We start from the raw sequence: 18,760 nt of genomic DNA on the forward strand, positions 1-18,760 counted from the left end.
GTGTTGTATTTATTATGTTGCTCTTTTTTTTATTTCCATACAGGTGATCCAGGTGTTTTGTTTGTTTTTCTTTTTTTTCGTCCCACCTTTCTCACCATCTCTTCTCCCCTCTATGTTTCTTTCTCTCCCTCTCTTTATTTGATTCTTTCTCCCTGTCCTGTCCCCCAGTCATGTCTGCCCGTTTGTAACAACCGAAAATCAAATAAATACATAATTATAATAAAGGTCAATCATATGCACCAATATGGCAAGGCCATGATGATCCACTTGGTAAAGTAAATCCGCTTGGCATCTTTCTTGGCCTTCAGACAGCAATTCTGATGGCTAAAGATCCAAATGGGACAGGCAAAAAAAAAAAGGTAAATAAACAGTGAATTCCACTGAGAGCAGTTACACAACACAAAAAGCAGTGAGGAAAATAAACTGATAGTTCCACAAATTTGTTTTAGAAATACTACACATAATACCAAAAATATTCATGCCAATTACTACCAAATACTACACTTTGTCAGCTCAAGACAGATGTGAAAACTGACAGTGGACTTTCCTAATAACAATAAAAATAAAACACATCACTTAACACATTAATTGATTGCACATTTGCAGTGACATAACAATCTGATAGTGAATTAGCAGGAGACACAACAAACAAACAAACAAATGCACAAAAAATAAATAAAAATCTCTTCATTTTCATTTTCTTCTTTACTAGTTTCAATGCCTATACAGACAGCAAACAAAAAAAGAATTGTCTCACAATTCAAAGACATGTGGGCATGAACACAGATTAAACTGATGAGCCTCTGGATTCACATTCAGCAGCTACGCTATGGTCTGGGTCAGGCAGGTACCTGAGAAAGGACAGGAAAGGATTGGTTTAGAGAGGGGTCTTACCTTCTACTTCAGACATGATTCGAGCACTAAATTCTATCTACAGATGAACAGTTTGAAGACTGCGGGAGAGTGAAGATGTCACGTATCCTATCAGTTATAGCCAAACAAATTGCAATATTGGCTGGATGACAGAGACCAGGGCCCTATTTCAGGAAGCCGGTTTAGAAAACTCAGAGTGAAAAACGATACGCAGGGTTGAGTAACCCCGAACTGTCCAACTCGGAATATTCGGTTTCAGAAAGGCTGATAACAATTAGTTCAGTCAACGCGGAGTTGCTTTAACACCAAGTGAAGCGCGCGGACGAGGATACATAAAGCCCTGATCAGTGGAGCACAGATTAAGCGAGTCACCATGGAGACGGAGGGAAAGAAGGCGCGGTCAATGTATCTTACAGCGCTTGAGGCCGAAATTCTGATGGCAGCATATGCCGATAACATGCAAATTTCTCAGAAAAAAAGTAACACAGCCTCAGCTGCAAAACAAAGGGAGCATGCATGGCAAAACATAGCCAATGCGTGAGTGTTAATATAAACATTGATCTAGGGATTACCACCCATTTAACACGTTATTTTATCATATGTTATTTTATTCGTTATTTTATACATTTTATTTTGTGATGTGATGTGAGCGCAGGTGCAACCCAACAGGCCCCAAACGTTCCTGGCAGCAAGTAAAAATGAAATATAAAAATATAGTCCAAACAGGTGAGGTGTAATTGTATTATGAGCCATAGTGCTTGGTCTGTTTGTCCCATGTAAATCAATTGCAGTTAGAGGCTACATTAATTTTCTTTCTGTAAGCACTTATCTTCTGTAAGAAATTATCTGAGCACATTACAAGTACATATTTGCTTACTCTGTATGCTCAAATGTGGCCCGTTATAGCCAACAGAAAAAAAGCGGAGGCCCGAAAAACAGGTGGGGGTCCTCCACCACTCACAGAGGCTGAGCAGTTGGCCCTCAGCCAAAACAGTGGGCGCCCTGTGGCCGAAGGCATCTCTGCGGGGACATCCTCTGAGTCAATAACCCCGCAAGTGCCTACATAGGGGGTAAATTCAAAATAATACATGATGTGCATACATCCTTTCTTCACAGTCACCTTTGCAGTGCTGCTCATTCATTTGATAAACTCTTTACCATAATGGATTATTTTGTAGTGAAGTTATTTTCCTACTGATTTTGCCTTCCCTCAGTCTTGGTTGTCTTTGAGAGCATAATGACAATGAAGTGTAAGGTGATTGGTATGTTTGTTAATTGCCATTTGGTCCCTTGTAAGTTATAAGTGACCTGTGTAAACCTCATATTCTATCAGTTGATGGTGATGGTGTACTGCATCTGGTGCAGCCTCCTGTTGAGCCAGACCAACATGCAGTTGTGAGTAATACTCCACAGATTATATGAGTTTACAGTAGAACAGCAATGTTGTTAACTTCTTTACTACAGGAAAATAATGAAGAAACATTGACAGCTGTTACAGAGGAGGAAGCAACAGAGACACTTTATGAGGTTTACATCTTTTAATACTTTGTGTACAGGAAATACAGGCGACCAATAAAGCCAGTTGAACAAAAAATCTGTTTATTCTTCTTTCAACATGTTGAGGTGATAGGTCAAAGGAAATGATTGTGACATATGGTGTCTCTGACTGCGCTTCCATCTTGTATGTCCGTGGGAGGGTCAGGATGTTCATGGTTTGGATCACTGCTGATGTTTGGTTCAGAAGGACAGTGTTCTCCTCTAATTGTGGCAATGTTGTGAAGAATCACACATGCCACAATAATGTCACATGCCCTTTCTGGGGTGACCCTGAGTCTTTGCAGGCACTGGAACCGGGCCTTAAGCATTCCGATAGTCATTTCAATTCTGGCTCTTGTCCTGCAATTAGCCAGATTATATCGCTGCTGTGGGCCCGGTTCAGGGTCAGAGTAAGGGGTAAGCAAATAGGGTAAACATGGATACCCCCTATCACCAAGCAAGTAGCCAGTGAACTCTCCTAAGACAGAAGGATACACTTCAGTTCAAATGTCCCTGAAGCAATTGGTCTTTATATATTTTAAAGTATTCTCAACTCACCATGTCCAAATTTTGTGCTCAGTGTACATTCACGGAATATTTGTGAGTCATGGACAGAGCCTGGCCACTTGGCTTCCACATTTGTGATAATGTTGGCAGCATCACATATGATCTTCACAGTGCAGAGAACACAAATTAGCATCCATTACTATAATGAAATAATTTGTTAGTTTGAAATGCTACAGGGAACTATGTACCTGTACATTAATGCTGTGGAAAGACTTCCTGTTCACATAGTCTCCTTCATTTACTGAAGGAGCAATGATTGGAATGTGAGTGCCATCTGTACAGCCAATCACGCCTGGGAACCGTGAAAATAAATGTAAAATTTAAGTAGTAGTCCAAGTATCACCACATCATAAATTAAGTTTTGGTCATCCTGATACCTGCAATTTTGTGGCATCCCTCTTTGATAAATCTTGTGGGTCTATGACCGGGGAACACCACAAACGAGTACAGGAGACGTTTCAGTGCAACTGTAACATTCCTGACTGCCCGACAGACGGTAGCCTTGGAAACGTGCTCAGCGTCACCAATATTATACAGAAAGCTCCCGTTTGCAAAAAACCGAAGTGCAATACAAATAATATGTACAGAACTGAGAGGATGTCCACGATGTGTCACATGCGTAATATATGGCCTGAGGATGTTATCCAAACAACTTATAGATTGTGCTGAGAAACGGTAACGTTCACACAGAAAATCATCAGGAAATGATAAAATGTCCAAACGCGCTCTGATCACTCTCTCCCGGCGGAGAGCTCTGCGGAGAATTTGGGCTTCACGATCTACTGGCTCTTCAAGGAAGGGACACGCCATGTCCGACACTTCCTGCTGTCAGGTTTCCGACAAAGAGGCGGGGTCAGTCAGGGTTAGTTGTAGTAAACCTGCTAGGGGGCAGGTTAGCTTCACGGCGTGTGTCGTCATAGTGACTCACTCAGGCTTCAGCTGAACTCGCTTTGTGAAACCGAAAACCCAGAGTTTTCGTTAACTCAGGGTATACTTACTCAGTTTTTCCACTAAACCGGCTTCCTGAAACAGGGCCCAGGAAGAGGTGTGAAGTGGAATGGGTGTATGGGCACAGGCAGTCTTCCAAAACTTCATTTTGTAATTTATATTCAAAGTGGGTGGCACGGTGGTTAGCACTGTTGCCGCACAGCAAGAAGGTCCTGAGTTCATTTCCACCATCAGGCCGGGGTCCTTCTGTGTGGAGTTTGCATGTTCTCCCCATGTTTGCGTGGGTTCCCTCCGGGTACTCCGGCTTCCTCCCACCATCCAAAGACATGCAGCTTGTGGGGATAGGTTAATCGGATAATCCAAATTGCCACTAGGTGTGAATGTGTGAGTGAATGTGAGTGCGAATGGTTGTCTGTCTCTGTGTGTTGGCCCTGCGACAGACTGGCGACCTGTCCAGGGTGTACCCCGCCTCTCGCCCTATGACAGCTGGGATAGGCTCCAGCGCCCCCCCGCGACCCTGAAAAGGATAAGCGAATGGATGGATGGATATTCAAAGTGTTAATATTAATTTTTAATATGAATGAATATTAATATTTTGTTAAAAGATACAAAAGCCCTTTACTGACAAAGCACTGATTCCAAGGACCATATGACAACATACATACACACTGCAATATAAACAGGTCTGTGAGACCCAACATATAGTATGCTCACACTCACACACGTGTTTGAAGCTGAAAACTATGGAAAAATTCACAAGACCATAATGTAACACTAAGCTTTTCTTACTGTCTGTATTGTGATTAAAATGTCTCATTTAAATTTCAAACAACAAAAAAGAAAGAAAGAAAAAGCTACAGCTTCATTATGGGCTCTGTTGATGAAAGAGTGAAGTGGAAGAAACAAAACTGTTGGCTTTTGGCTGTTGTTGGTCATTTCTGTAGTACTTTCTTTGAAAAAGTCAAACAAATATAGATATCCTAAACAACCAAAACAAGTGGAAATCCTATTTGCAGTGTACTCCCGAGCACAGCAGTGGAAAATATTTTTCAAGTTTCAAGCTCTCAGACCCAAAGCTCTTTCTGTGTCTGTGTTTACCATGCAAGAAAATCCATTCCTCTCCATTTGACATCAATCAAACCAAAGAGAGAGAAGGAAGAATCGAGCACTAAAAGCAGGGTAACGCCTAAGCTTTCGGCTCGCATAGATTTCATGCACATATGCAGACCTCATTATTAAATCTCGTTTAATATGAGCAGCCGCTATTGTGACAGCTAATGTGACAGAAAATCAGAAAAAAATCACAGCAGGTCATACAGATTAACAAAAATATTGAAGCTGTTGGTGAAACTAGAGGACGCTTGGTATATCAACTCAAAATGGAGCTAAATTTAACTATAGATAACATGCCCAGAATGTGCTGTGTAGGTACAGACAAGTGTGAAGTCACAGTTCTATTCTCATCATTCGGAAGTGTAAAGATTTGATGGTTGGACAGTTTACTGAGGGAAATGAAAGTGTGAGTTTGTATGTGCAGAGAGTTTCGTTAATGGCAAAGTTAGGTTTGAATGAAATACTTTTCCTATATTTTTTATGACGCTATGAGTGTGTGAGTTAATGCATCTCTGACCCACTGCAACCCTTTGCTGTTAACAGCTGCAGTTTTAATGTTTGAGTAGTTTCACTTACTAAGCTACTCTATAATTTATACTGTAGCCTCCCACAACTACATGTGGAGGCACATTATGTCTTGTAGCAATCAGATCACATTTACATGCAGAGAAATATAGAGATAAACATAAACTTACAGAGCGGTTTTATGCATTGATGCGTCTTATGGTAAATCTTTCTAATGTGTAGATCTTGCAGGCAGGTGATTCATATTGCAATTTGAGGGACGCACCAACTTTTTGAACACTGCAGCAATCACAGGTTGGATGTTGTGATGAAGATGGCGGCAATCAAAATCAAGCTGCTTCGCAGTTCCTGCCGCACAGAGCTGATGGTGTTTACATTGCAGCAGTCTGCTGTTTTGTTTTCTTGGTGTTGCTCTATTAGATTATAATATTCTGTGTGTATGTCAGTTGTAATCATTTGTGTTCTTGATTAGCATCTCCGTTTGGAAACTGAGACTACGCGCTGATTGAGTTGTCTTGTGCCAGCCTGCAGTTTCTCTTTACTGCATTAAGACCCTCAGCTGTTTTTGTTTTTGTAAACAAGTCCCGATGATGATAATGAGAGGATTTCTTTCTTCTAAATGAGTCCAGTATGTTTGTGTCAGTATAAATATATACTGACACAAATATATATCTTTCCTCCTGTACCTACTGGAAGAAAAGATCAGATCCCTCAATAAGAGAATTTCTATGCACTATAAATTAATAAAGTCCATTTTCTGTGCAATAATGCACTCTTAAATTACATTAAAGTGAATTAACTTTATAATTCAGCTGTGTTCACACTAGAAGTGATTCGCTGTGACATCGTAATGAGAGACCAGACAAACGGAATGACATTTGTTGATTCAAGCTGCTATGGACAAAATAAACACTGGACAGGAAAAAGTTTCTTCATTTCCAGGCATGTGATTCAATAGACAACCAATGAGAGTGCAGGACACTGTTTACTGACATAAATACATTGGAGGCTTATCAAGGTAACCAAAGCCCGAAACATCCACAAGAAACCACTGCCATCACTTTGAAGCTGACAGCAGATTTTGTCCTTCATCACTTAGCTTGAAATCAAGTTAAGGAGTGGCCTCGATACAGCCACTGCAGACAGGAACAAGGGGCAGAAACAAATGTTGTTGGGGTTTTTTTAAACTATGGGTATATGAGTATTATAGCATATTATATGATGATACAGACAAAGAAATATGAACATATCCTGAACTGGATCTCTGGATTCTCTGGCTGTTCAGTGTCTGCCTCTCCAGCATACTAAAAAGGCAGACTCTTAAAGTATACGTCACTCCATCCTAAAAAAGCAGCTTCGTGTCACTGCTCATGAGCTGCCTTTCCATCTTCTGGTATCATAAAAAAAAAACAACATTTTTCGATGACACTGACCCTCAGCTATATATTCACAGGCTGAAATCCTTAATCGGATCTTTTATCTAGCATTAGACTTCCTGCAGTTCTACCCGGATTCATTCTTGCCCTTCTCAGTAAAGCTGCAACTCTGGAGTCTGAATGACCGGAGACTGTAAAGGTGAACCCTGGCAGGGAAGCAGCGTTGTAATCAGTCACATTGTTGTACTAATTAGGCCTGTCAACCCGGGGTAGTAGGTGTAAGCAGCCTGGTCTCCACAATGAACCTCTTCAATACTGGGCTTAAGTTATTCACTCTATTTTTATTCACTTTCCCCATTTGGCCTGCCATCTTGTACCAAGTAATCCTCATCCCACTCCACACCTCCTGCACACTGTTTTGTTGTAGTTTGTCTTCAATTATGTCCCTTTGTATCAATCTTTTATTCTCCTTCTCAGCACTAACAGACCAGCTTAACTTCCTCCCTATTGTCAGCCCTCAAACCCCTTTTCTACCCTAAGACGGGATTTCATTTCCTTTGTTTCCCAGTGCTTGTTTAAAGTGAAGCAAAGAAAACAGCTAACTGTTTAATGAAATTGAAGGGTCCACATAAAAAAAAATACAATGTTATATAGCTGGGGGACTCTGCTTTGTCCTCTGATTGTACTCCACAGACCATGTTCTATTCTGTTAGCTCAAAACAGTCCTGCAGTGCCTCCACCGGGATCACACTCTTACAGTGTCAGTAGCAATATTAAGTTGTGTATTGGCACCCATTGAAAAAAAAAACATCCAAATGAGGCAAGGTTTCATTTTGAAGAACCTGAAATAAGCTACAGTAGGTTACAACATTCTGAGTAAGCTGTACTTTGCTAGAAGGGAAGCTGCAGTGGTTCAAATTGGAGATGATTAGAGCATGAGCAAAGAGCTGTCCAGGTTCCTCAGAGAGGAAAAGGCTGATTTGATGGATGTTGTGCAGTGTTAACCTGGAGTATTAGGCTGTGGTTGCATTTGAGGCTGTGCGCAGACGTTGCTTGTGCTTGTCTAGAATCTCACTATGGATGTTGACAGTCTACGCAGGAGTCAGTACTTGTGCAGTGTTCTCTCTGATGGTGGAAAACTGAATCTGACAAAGGACAGAACAGTGTTGTTGGCATTGGTGTGGTGGGTAAAAGCAGAGATACCCATTACAGAGATACTGAAGTTTTAGGTAAGGGGGAAAGCAGAGAGAATTTATTTCTGCTAAGGCAATGGTAGCATAAAAGGAAAAACAGGTATCTGTATTAGTGTACTGTGTGTATAATCATGTCGCTTTGACTGCATATTTACATTCATGACATAGTTTCTGTTTTTGTGCTGCTGTTTGCTTCATCTAAAATCTGTATCCACTCTAATTTCTATGTTGTTAGGCTGGTAAGGATGGTAATTAGGTGTGTTTCACTTTTGAATACAAAATACAAAAGAAAGCGATTTATTTCCTTCAAAAATTTATTCAAAAACAACATCCAGTGTTAAAGCTTCCCATTCATATGCAAACTATGAAACCCACCTGCCACTGCCATTGACACAAACATCAATACAAGAGCAGTAAATTTAGATCAGAGTAATGACTATTATTATAAACTTACCATCTCCTATTACCAGTTTTATTTCACTTTTTATATAAATAAATACATTCATATAATTCACAAAGTAGGTCATTCGTGTTTTCCTCCGGTCAGTTTGCATAACTACATTTAGCAGCATTATTTAGTGTCTGTGCTTTGTGTTTACTGTTATTTATCACTCGCTAAAATGCTAACATGTTAAGCTGCTGTGGTCAAACTGCTTAACATCTAAATAACAGTCTCGCCTCTAAGAGCACGGGAACTTATTGGCAATAGCATTGAGCTCAAAGCACTGCTTTAATTACAGCCTCACACAGCTGTTACAGCAGTAGCTTCTAAAGCTGCATCCACACTGGAAGTGATGTGGCCATCAGAGAGCATAATATACCAATAACATTTGGCGACTTCAAGCGACTGCAGGCAAAATAACTGCTGGCGACTTGAAGTGGGTAAGCGAGACAAATTTCAAATTCAGCTTGTAGGCAACCAACTGAAGCGACTACCAGTGTCAGTGCAGGAAACCGCTGATTGACATATCAGGGAACCGGAGACTGAAATGTCCACAAGCGACTAGTAGTCAGTTTCAAAATGGTGCACGCTGAGCAAATCGCTTCCAGTGTGGACACAGCTTTAATATGCTTATTGTCAGAGTGAGCTACACAGCACAGATGGATAAAAATCAGTTTATAGAATGTAACACCACAGTAAACAATAATATGTGTAAGATAATATTTTAAATAATGAAGGCCGCTTTTTTGCTACCTGTAAACTGCCACTATATTAACTTTTCTTAAAAATTGTGCTTTTAATTTGAAATGTATCCTGTAGTGAGCCCCTTCAACTCATCATAAAAGACTGAGATCTGCATGATGGCGCATTGGTGTGGTAGTTAGCACCACATGGTCCAGGGTTTGAATCCACTAAAGCTTGCATTCATCTCCCCACATCTTCATCAGCTCTCTCTGGATATTTCTGCTTCCTCCCCGAAGGTTTTGCAGAGCTGATTAATTGGTGGCTCTAAATCGTCCATAGATGTGAATTGTGTGTTTATATGTGTTAGTCCTGTTACAGATTGGGAACCTTTCCATTGGTACACTGCCTCTCACTCCATGACAACTGGGAGCAGCTCTTCGACTCTGAACCTTCACCCTGAATGGGATAAGTGGAAGAAAATGGATTGGTGCATGAATACCAAGTCCAATTCTGCCCTCCCTTTAGCTCTCTGTTTGGTTCACTTTAAATTCATAGGAGGGGGGGAAATCGTTTTTAGCTAAAACTGAAACACTCAGTACTTTTTGATCAAAAAGAATAATCAGAATTATTAAAGTTACAGTTTCTACTAATCGTGATGCTCCAGTTTTTATTCTTTCTTGACTTCTTTTTGACTCACAGTGCCTCTTACATGATAAACTTGCAAACAAGTTGACAGTGATCTACAATATTGGTACATCTAATATCTGTTTGCTTTAAAAGGGAGCTCTTATCTGTACTCTGGTTCTTGTGCGTAATCTTATTATGGAACAGTGGCTTAGGTTTACCCTTGTTTTTTAAGCTGAGAAGAGCATGTCTTCTTTGCCCGGTCCATCAAAAAAGGATTCAGCCCTTCGTCTGGCACACTGCTTATGACTCTCTGTCCAATTCTTCCCTGCCTGTCACTGGTGTCTGTGCACCAGTAATGACTCTTCTCTTACCACCAAAAGCCCTGGCTAAAGGGACTTGTTGATCCTCTCTCTGAAATGCAGTGGAGCTTGGGGAAAGAGCCAGTGATTAAATGTTCTTCTCCACAGTTCTCCACAGAACTTATTACTCTTGTCAGGTACATGCTTAGATGCACTTCGCTGTATCATTCCCTCTATTTCTCTTCGCACATACATACACAAATAGTTTAGCATTTAATTTTTTTATGTGCAACAATTAGATGCAATACAAGTATTAAAAATAATTGTGCTCAGAAAGTGGAAATATATGTGCTTCTAAGTGTTTTTGCCAAAGCTGGGCGAAAGCATAAATAAACATGAGCATAAACACACGCGCCAAATCTCTCCTGACTGACAGCATCTGCATTCAGAAATGATAAATATCTTAACCTGTTAAGTGGCTTTGTGTTCCCACTTGATAGCAGAGATCATTTCGGAATCAGTTGAAGAAGAAATATATGGAAGCTCAGGGATTCAAGTGGAGGGGATTGATGAGAGGAGGGGGGTGAATGGCTTACAGTATATGAGGTAGCTTTCACTCTTCTCTCTGATGTTCTCTCTGTTCACTTTTTGTTCCTTTGAAATCAGTAGGCGGAGAGGTTTTATTGACTTGCCTGTAGCGCTTTGTGCTTCACCATATAAGCTTACAGTTTTTTCTGATTGCTTAAGCACATTATTTGTAACTATTGGCTAATTTTGCAAAACTCTTCACACAAATAAGAAAACCTGTCACCCAATCATCAAAACATTGTAGTTCTCTTGCAAAAGCAAACACAGCTAGATTAACTCATCACACCTTCGTAAAAATGGTGTTTCCGTATCAAACAGTACACACAAGCTATCATCTACTAAGCACACAATGCGCCAACTGCACACTGATGGTATGAATACAAAACACATCTGGCCTTTGCTTTCTCTGTGCACAAGGTAGGCTATGTCAGTTTGAGCTCATACTTCTGTCATAGATCCATAAGCATAGAGGGATCCAAACTTCAAGTACTGGTGTTTATTCAAACACATCAAAACAAACACAAGTGTTTATTTCCAAGTATAGGATTATTTGCAATCGCCATAATGACTATATGGGTTTCTTGGTCTGCAGTGAACATGCTTCCTCTCCCCCCTCCTCGTCTTCCTCTTGCTCCTCCTTGTCCTTGTCGTCCTCTTCATCCTACTTCTTCACCTCCACGTCCTCTTCTTCGGCCTCCTCTACTTCTCACTCTTTCTGCTCCCTCCATTGTACTCCGCACACACAGCTTACCTGTATTATAGTGCTTAGGCTGATAGCAAAGTGAACTAATTATCTAAAAAAGTTTTCACATGTGAAAGTGTGCCAGACAGTTGGCAAATTAGTGTTAATGATAGCCATACATGTGTATACTTTTGCTAGGAGTGTGTTGGAAATTTGGTAATTGAGTGTTGTGCAGTGAATTGTGCCTACAGTTTTGCAAAGTGTGTGTTACAAAATTGCAAACTGAGTGCAAAGCAGTTTTTGTGCTTTTAGTTTTGCAAACTCAGTGAGTGGTTTTGCTATAAGTCTGAATAGTTTTAGAAATTGTGCTACAGGAATCACAGTTAGGGTTTAAGCATTCAGAAAAAACTGTAATATTCATGTGATAAGATGCCAAGCCCTTGCAATTCATAACATAAAGTATCAGCTCTTCCCCATTTTAAATGCTAAAAGTAGTCTTTCAACAAACTACATAGATGAATGCTTGTGAAAAGTAGTTTTGGCTTATTTATGATACAACGACCCTCTTCAGGCCTGTTTGAGAAACTTCATATAGACTGTATATAAAAGATGGGCTTATATGTGATTTCCACTGGGGCCAGCTGCATCATATTGCAATGCTTGTAAATCCATGGCTCTCTCTACCTCACAGCACCAACCGTATAGTTTGGAAAGGCATATGGGTCAGGACATTTTCAAAATAAAAGACCTTGTGTAAACTAAGTGCTGTGTTTCTGAAATGTTTCTGTTGTGCAGAAGGTGTAGAAGAAATATTAAAGAACAAATCTGCGTCACAGACCCACACCGAGTATATACACGGTGTTAGCCTCCAGGCATTCTTTCTAATGGCAAAAAGGGGATCGCTGTTGTTAGAGTAGAGTGCCCTCAGTGGCCTAAATGCTCAAATCAGAACTGCAAGTCCACAAACCAATTTGCAACTAAATGATGGCTACATCCATTTTTTATAGTCTATAACATCACTCTCGCTTGCTTCCAAAATAAATAAATATTTTATTTTATTCCATTAGAAGCATATATTGTAAATATCTTTGAGTGTTTGCCGAACATAGCTTGGTCTGAAACCATCATTTACTCCAAGTAACTTGGGTTTAATATGCCAGTTTTTGGGTCATGTATTTGTATTCCTAGTAATTAAAATGAACCTCATAGTTAGTTACTTTAATTAGACAACGACAGATTGGCACAATGGATAGCTCATAACATGTTCCCACATGTATGCCTGTATCTTTTGGTATCTACATTGCAGTCATGTACTTCATCATTCCTCTGTTTTTTATACACTGCTTGTGTCTTGCTATCTTGCTCACCTTGTATCTCTATCTGTCCTCTCTAAGGGTACTTGTGTGTGCTCGTTTGTGTTTGTGTGTGCCCGCTATTCTTTTGGGCTTTTCTCTCCTGATGATCTCCTCTCATCCTCCGTGGAGCAGCCTTAATTACAGTGTGGCTCTTCGCGCTCTGCTTGGTGCTGATTAAAAAGGACACTGACGCTCCATGGGGAAAGCATGACTGGGAGTTTGTTCACTTTCATGCACACTCTGCTTATCGCTGTCTGACCAGCTCCATTACCATGGCTTTGAGGCCCAGTTTGTAATTGCCTCTCTTTATTACTGTGCCTACATGTCAGGCCAGGGAACAAGGACCCGCCGCATCCGGCGAGAGTGTGTGGCAAGCCAGGAATGCACGCACGCACACACATACATACACATAAACATGCACAGTGTGAATCTGAATGCTACAACCCAGGCCAGGCAGAAAACAAAGCATTTTCAAAGTGAGCTAGTGTCATGCTGAGAACAATTGACCTAATAAAATAGAGGCCCTCAAACACTTGCACATAAAAAGCCTGACTTAGCCTGATATGGTTAACAAACCAAGGGTTTCGCAATTCATTCTTTTAAGGTTCTTGTCTGTGATGACAAGGTTTTGATTTCATAATGTATTACCAATTTCAAAAAAAAAGACAGAAAGGGGCACAACCATCGTGTTTATTCTTTTTTTAAACAAGCGTGAACAATGACACTAGCTTTGAAAAGGCATGGCGCTGTTTTTAACATTGAACACATACTGTAAAAGATAAAAGGCATCCACTAGTTTGTTCACTCCAATTATGAAGCCCGTATTTTAGCTTTATTGCAATTGCTTTTTCATTTATTTAATTATTTATTGAGTGTTGTGCAAAGGTCTTGAATCAGTCCCCATTTCTTTACATTTAGCTAACAAGGGAAACAATTTTCAACTAATTAATGACCTGGCAAAAAACCTGAGAGATGCACCTAGTCCTTCAGATGATTCATCTACTGTTTGTGAAGCTTCATCCCAAATGCTCTCAGTGGAAGAGTCGCTAGAAAGACATCATAAGACCTTAGGGCTATTATTATCATCATTATTATTGAATTTTGATTATTATTTTTAGTTTCCCAAAACACCAAAAGCCACAAAATGCTCAGAATTACAATTAAATAAACAAACATAAAATAAAAAATATTAAATTCAGTGTGTCGGCTTTTATTTTAAATATGTTTCAGTATTCCAAATATTAACTTACAAGCTTATTAGAATTGTACAAACAATGTTTTTGCTTTAAACACAGTATTTCCATGTATGTTTCCACATATTTTTTTTTTTTAAATGAACTATTTATTTGTCTGTTTAATTTTTGGAGCTGGAAATGATCATATTAGGACATGGTTAAAGCTAAGTTTTCACTTAATGCTAGCAAGCTTGTCTGGCCACAGACTGCATATTTCTACATTTGTCCATTTGAGGAACTACACTTCTTGGCACTTCAATGTGTGCTATATTTTTTAGTCCTAGGTTGGTACACAAATTAAAGCTGAGGCTAATACAAAGGTGATATTTTCAGAATAAGTTAAAGTGTTGGACAAGTTAAACTTTTTGGGGTTGGTGATGGTGCTGGATGAATTAAGCAATCCCCGTATTCTAAAACAGGTATCTAATGGTTTTTTGGACATTCAAATTAAATTTTAAAGCAATAGCCAGCAAATACTAGGTGTAATTCTTACTATTTCATCCTTGGTATTATCTGTACTATAAAAATGTTTAGTGGATTAAATTCCATGTATTGGGACGGCGTTTGTAACCGCAGACTCGATAGCTTGACTAATGGAGCATATTTTTATTAATGGGAAACACGATTTGGTAATGATGCAGTGCTGAGTCCCATATATTAGACAACGTTACCTGTAAGTCATTCCTTAATGGAGAGTATATGAATATATCACTTAATTCGGCTGTTCCTTACCTTTGGGACCTTGACACAACAGCGGGTGAAAATTTTTCAACACAACAACACGGCGCAGAGCTGACACAGCACCTGTCATCAAGATGGAAAGTACGCGTGATGCCAGAAGTAAAACAGGCAGATGTCAGCTGTGCTGACTGCCTTAGCAGAACATCCTCCAACAGATGGCAAATCTCTGTGATGAAGACCCTGAATATATGTTGAAGTCAGCATATTTACATTCGGTTGTTTTCTTTTTTGAATTGTTTTCTGTGTTTCATACCAACTTTTAGGGGTGCATTATGGAAAACATGGGGAACAAAGTTAAATGTGGAAAATGAGCTAAAAGTATTAAGATTGAAGTTGTAATATTTTTTAAAGATCACAAGTTGAAATATGAAGAACAAAGCTGACAATCCAAGTCAAAGTGTAACCACTACTGCATGGCTATCTTGACAAAGTGCCTCGGGCTCATGAATTAGTGAAATCACATTTCAAAACTGGTTTAAATCATTTCTCTTTTGGCACATAAACAGTGTGAAAACAAGTGTAAGAAACCTGAAGAGCTTGTGCAAAAAAGCAGCATGTCTGGAGAAAGAAAACCCTCAAGAAAGAGTTGGTTGCCATGATGTAAACTGACATAGACGGTCAAGACATATGCAAGGATCATATGATCTATCACAAGAGGCAATAAGACAGTTGATCGAATTGTTTAGATTAATCATATTTTGTATGTGTAGGACACAAATCTCTTTTTACTTGTAACATACGTCTCTGTGTAGGGCTGCTCAATTAATCGAATTTTAATCACGATTACGATCTGGGCTTTCAACGATCATTAAAAATGACTGAGCCAATTATTAGCCCCGCCCTCGTGCTTTACTCTCACGCTGCTCCGTGTGGCAAATCGAGCGCACCTCTCTGCATTTCGAACACGCCTCACAACAATTAAGAGGACTCGAGGGAAGCTCGGAAAGCTAAGCAGAAGTTATTTGGAGAGGAGAGTGACTGCCGTTGGTTGAAAAGAGAGGTAAAAAAAAAAACTTCAGTGGTGTGGAAACATTATGGGTTTGCGGAGTCAGACGTGGATCAAGTAGACACAGTGTGTAAACTTTGTTACAGTTTTACTTACATCTTATGCCATCAGCGTGTCCTAGGTCACGGTTTCCTTCCACATATAGCTTTGCAAAAATTGCATAAAAAGCGCTTGCAGGAACAAAAACATAATATTCCAGAAACACGCTTTGCCGATCCGATCAGCTGTTCATAACACTTCCCACATTGAAAAAGACTCAACGCGAACTATCGCATGTCCGCCATTTCCTGTCTGAAACCAGAAGTGATGTCATTTCACGGAAAATGTAGTTTTTTACTTGTAGGCCTTAAAAACCTATACTGGTGTTTTTATAAGTCATGTTTGACTTTTCTGAATAGTTGCTGGGATGCTTAGAACTCATATTGCACTGCTGGAAATAGTTTATTTTGATGCACCTGCTGTTTTCTTTGCAAATTTGCATCATAGGATTGTTTTTTTGTTTTTCCTGCAGTATATAAAAATTGCTGTATCTCCAAAATAAAACTATGAAGACACTCAAAATAAATTTCCTGTGGTGGGAAACTATTTTTTGCAACTTTTTTGTATTTAAAGTTTTGAGGGATAAGCCTCTTAAATTTCTCCAAGTAGAAATATATGTAAAAAACAAAAACGATTTTAAATTTTTTTGTAGTTTATTGCACTTTTTTGCAATTAATGTAATTACTATGGGCTTAATGCATACATATTATTAAAATATGGGCTATAACAGTTGTATTGATGTATAGCAACTTGAAATGCTCCCAAAAATGGCACTACAGCATGTAAAAAAATAAATAATATAAGCTCTGGCGGACTTGGTTCTATGGTAAGTCTTAAAGGGTTAAATAAATATCGTCAAATAATCGAGATCTCAATTTCAGTGAAAATAATCGTGATTATCATTTTTGCCATAATCGAGCAGCCCTATCTCTGTGTATATATGTCTGGGTGAGCCAGTATGATTGAATGAATGAACATTGTCAGCAAATCTTAACATTTATATGTTTTTAGAAATCATTTATTATAAATCCCAATTCTTTGGATTTTCATATATAATAGGTTAACATTATCTTCCCCCTAAAAATGCCATGCAATGTTCTCCATTTGCATGTGTTTCATGTGTCCAACAGTCTTTAAAATTTGTTCGACAGGTCACTACATTCGAAATTAAAATTTTGATAAAGCCCTGCAGGCCTTTTAGCAAATATTAAATAAATGACACGTTTGCTGTTTTCCTTTTTGACAGGCTTGATGAAAACGAGAAGAGATTTAAACCTGCTCTTTCTGCCTTTGACTTCCAACTCCTCCTTTACAACCTGACGGCTCTCAAGATCAGCAATGCTGGGGGACACAACTGTAAGTGTTGGTTTGTGTTTATGAACTTGTCCCAACAAGCATATCCAATTCATTTTTACATGACTTACACTGGAGCCTTAAATGGGTGGTATGTGCTGTAGGAGCAAATAAAATCTATCAAATCTATTTTTCTGAAAGCACTATTTACAAATAATGCCAACATTTAGAGGCCTACAAAATTACTAAAATCATTGTTTTTTATGACCGTTTTCTTTAACCAGACAGGAACACATTATTCAAGCTGCAGCAGAACTTGCTAGTAAATCGGTGTTGGTGTTTGTGCTCGAGGAATCGTTCAACTGTCCCCTATCTGGCTCTGCAACAGAAAGGGACATTTATTCCCAGATGTTTGCGATGAGTTCTTGAAATTTGATAGTTTGTATTGTAATGAACCAGCGGGATCTGAGAGGCATTACGGTGGATTAAAGCGTGGAGGAGACAGAACAGCTGGACAAAATCACCAGCTTCCTCACACTTACTTACACCATTTTAATTAGCTGCTTGGTGCAGGCGTCACCACACAGACTCTTATGTAGTTCCACATGCATGGCGTTTAGGCACAAAAATAAAAAAAAACCCACACACACAGGCACACTCATGCATATTCCATCAAACTGTTTTCTGTACCCACCCACCTACCTACCCACATGAACGTGGTATCAAAGTCAAGCACACAGTTTACACTGCATCTTTTGCACATTATGGGGGAGAAACTGTTAATGACTTGTGTTAGGTCTCAAACTCATTCTCAAACAGTGTTAGAAGTGCTTTATCGCTGCAGGCGGTGCAACAAACTTTAATATCCAAACCCCATAAAGCTGTCCTCTCATCATTCTCATCTCTGCCTCTCACATTTTCCTTCATTCTTTAAAATTCTCCCTGCACCACAGAGAGTGTCTTATTAACAGAACTGTATTACTTAAGTGACAGTATTGTCTTTAGGTTACTAAGGCAAGGCTGTGATGACAGTCGCAGTAAAGAGCTTTTATTTTCCCCACCACAAAAAAAAATTAGGTTTGAAAAGCAAGTGTGGCCGTATTGAAAGTTTATGGGAAATCAATGGCTTAATGGTTAAATGTACAGGCGCCTAAGGAGACCTAAATTGTCAGAGTCTGCCAGGCTGCTGTAAAGTCATTTGTTGCAAGTAAAATCTCAACTGCTCTGACAAGGTTTCCTGCAGAAAAAGGATTGATGGAGAGAACTTGCGCAGCACGACTTAAAATGGAAGGCTTTTAATTAACCAAAATATAGGCTTCAGTATCTGAAAACTGTTTTAATTGCACATTTCCACCCGTTGAACGAGCTAATAGAATTCAGGAGCTACTGGAGAGTAAAGGGTAGAGGCTAAGGCAAGTTGCGGAAAGGGAAGAGGACTGGCTTGCCTACTGATTATCCCTCAGAGGTGTAAATGAACCGTCTTTCATCACCGCTCAAGGAATCTCTGAATCATGGCTTGTTAGATGTCAAGGTCCATCCTCTCCTCTGGTTCTTCCACTGTCTCGCCCCTCGCCGTTTCTGCCACTCATGTCATTATGCAGTCGCTCATCCACACTTGGTTTATTCCTTATCTGACAA

At 39.5% G+C, this 18,760-nt stretch overlaps 1 protein-coding gene and 1 long non-coding RNA gene across 2 annotated transcripts in view; one reads left to right on the forward strand and one right to left on the reverse strand.

The window, feature by feature from the left end:
* Positions 1-18,760, forward strand: part of lamc3 (laminin, gamma 3) — a 145,956-nt gene that overhangs the window by 85,329 nt on the left and 41,867 nt on the right. The window contains 1 exon segment of the mRNA XM_082542337.1: positions 17,076-17,185. Within this exon segment, the coding sequence (XP_082398463.1) occupies positions 17,076-17,185 (110 nt within the window).
* LOC309711855 lies at positions 2,509-3,773 on the reverse strand. Its single transcript, XR_014278120.1, has 3 exons — positions 3,165-3,773; positions 2,968-3,079; positions 2,509-2,887 (listed from the first exon to the last, which is right to left on the reverse strand). It is a non-coding gene; the product is annotated as an uncharacterized lncRNA (long non-coding RNA).

This window comes from Aulonocara stuartgranti (genome assembly GCF_965226115.1).
Source record: "Aulonocara stuartgranti genome assembly, chromosome: 7".
Taxonomy (NCBI): Eukaryota; Metazoa; Chordata; class Actinopteri; order Cichliformes; family Cichlidae; genus Aulonocara; species Aulonocara stuartgranti.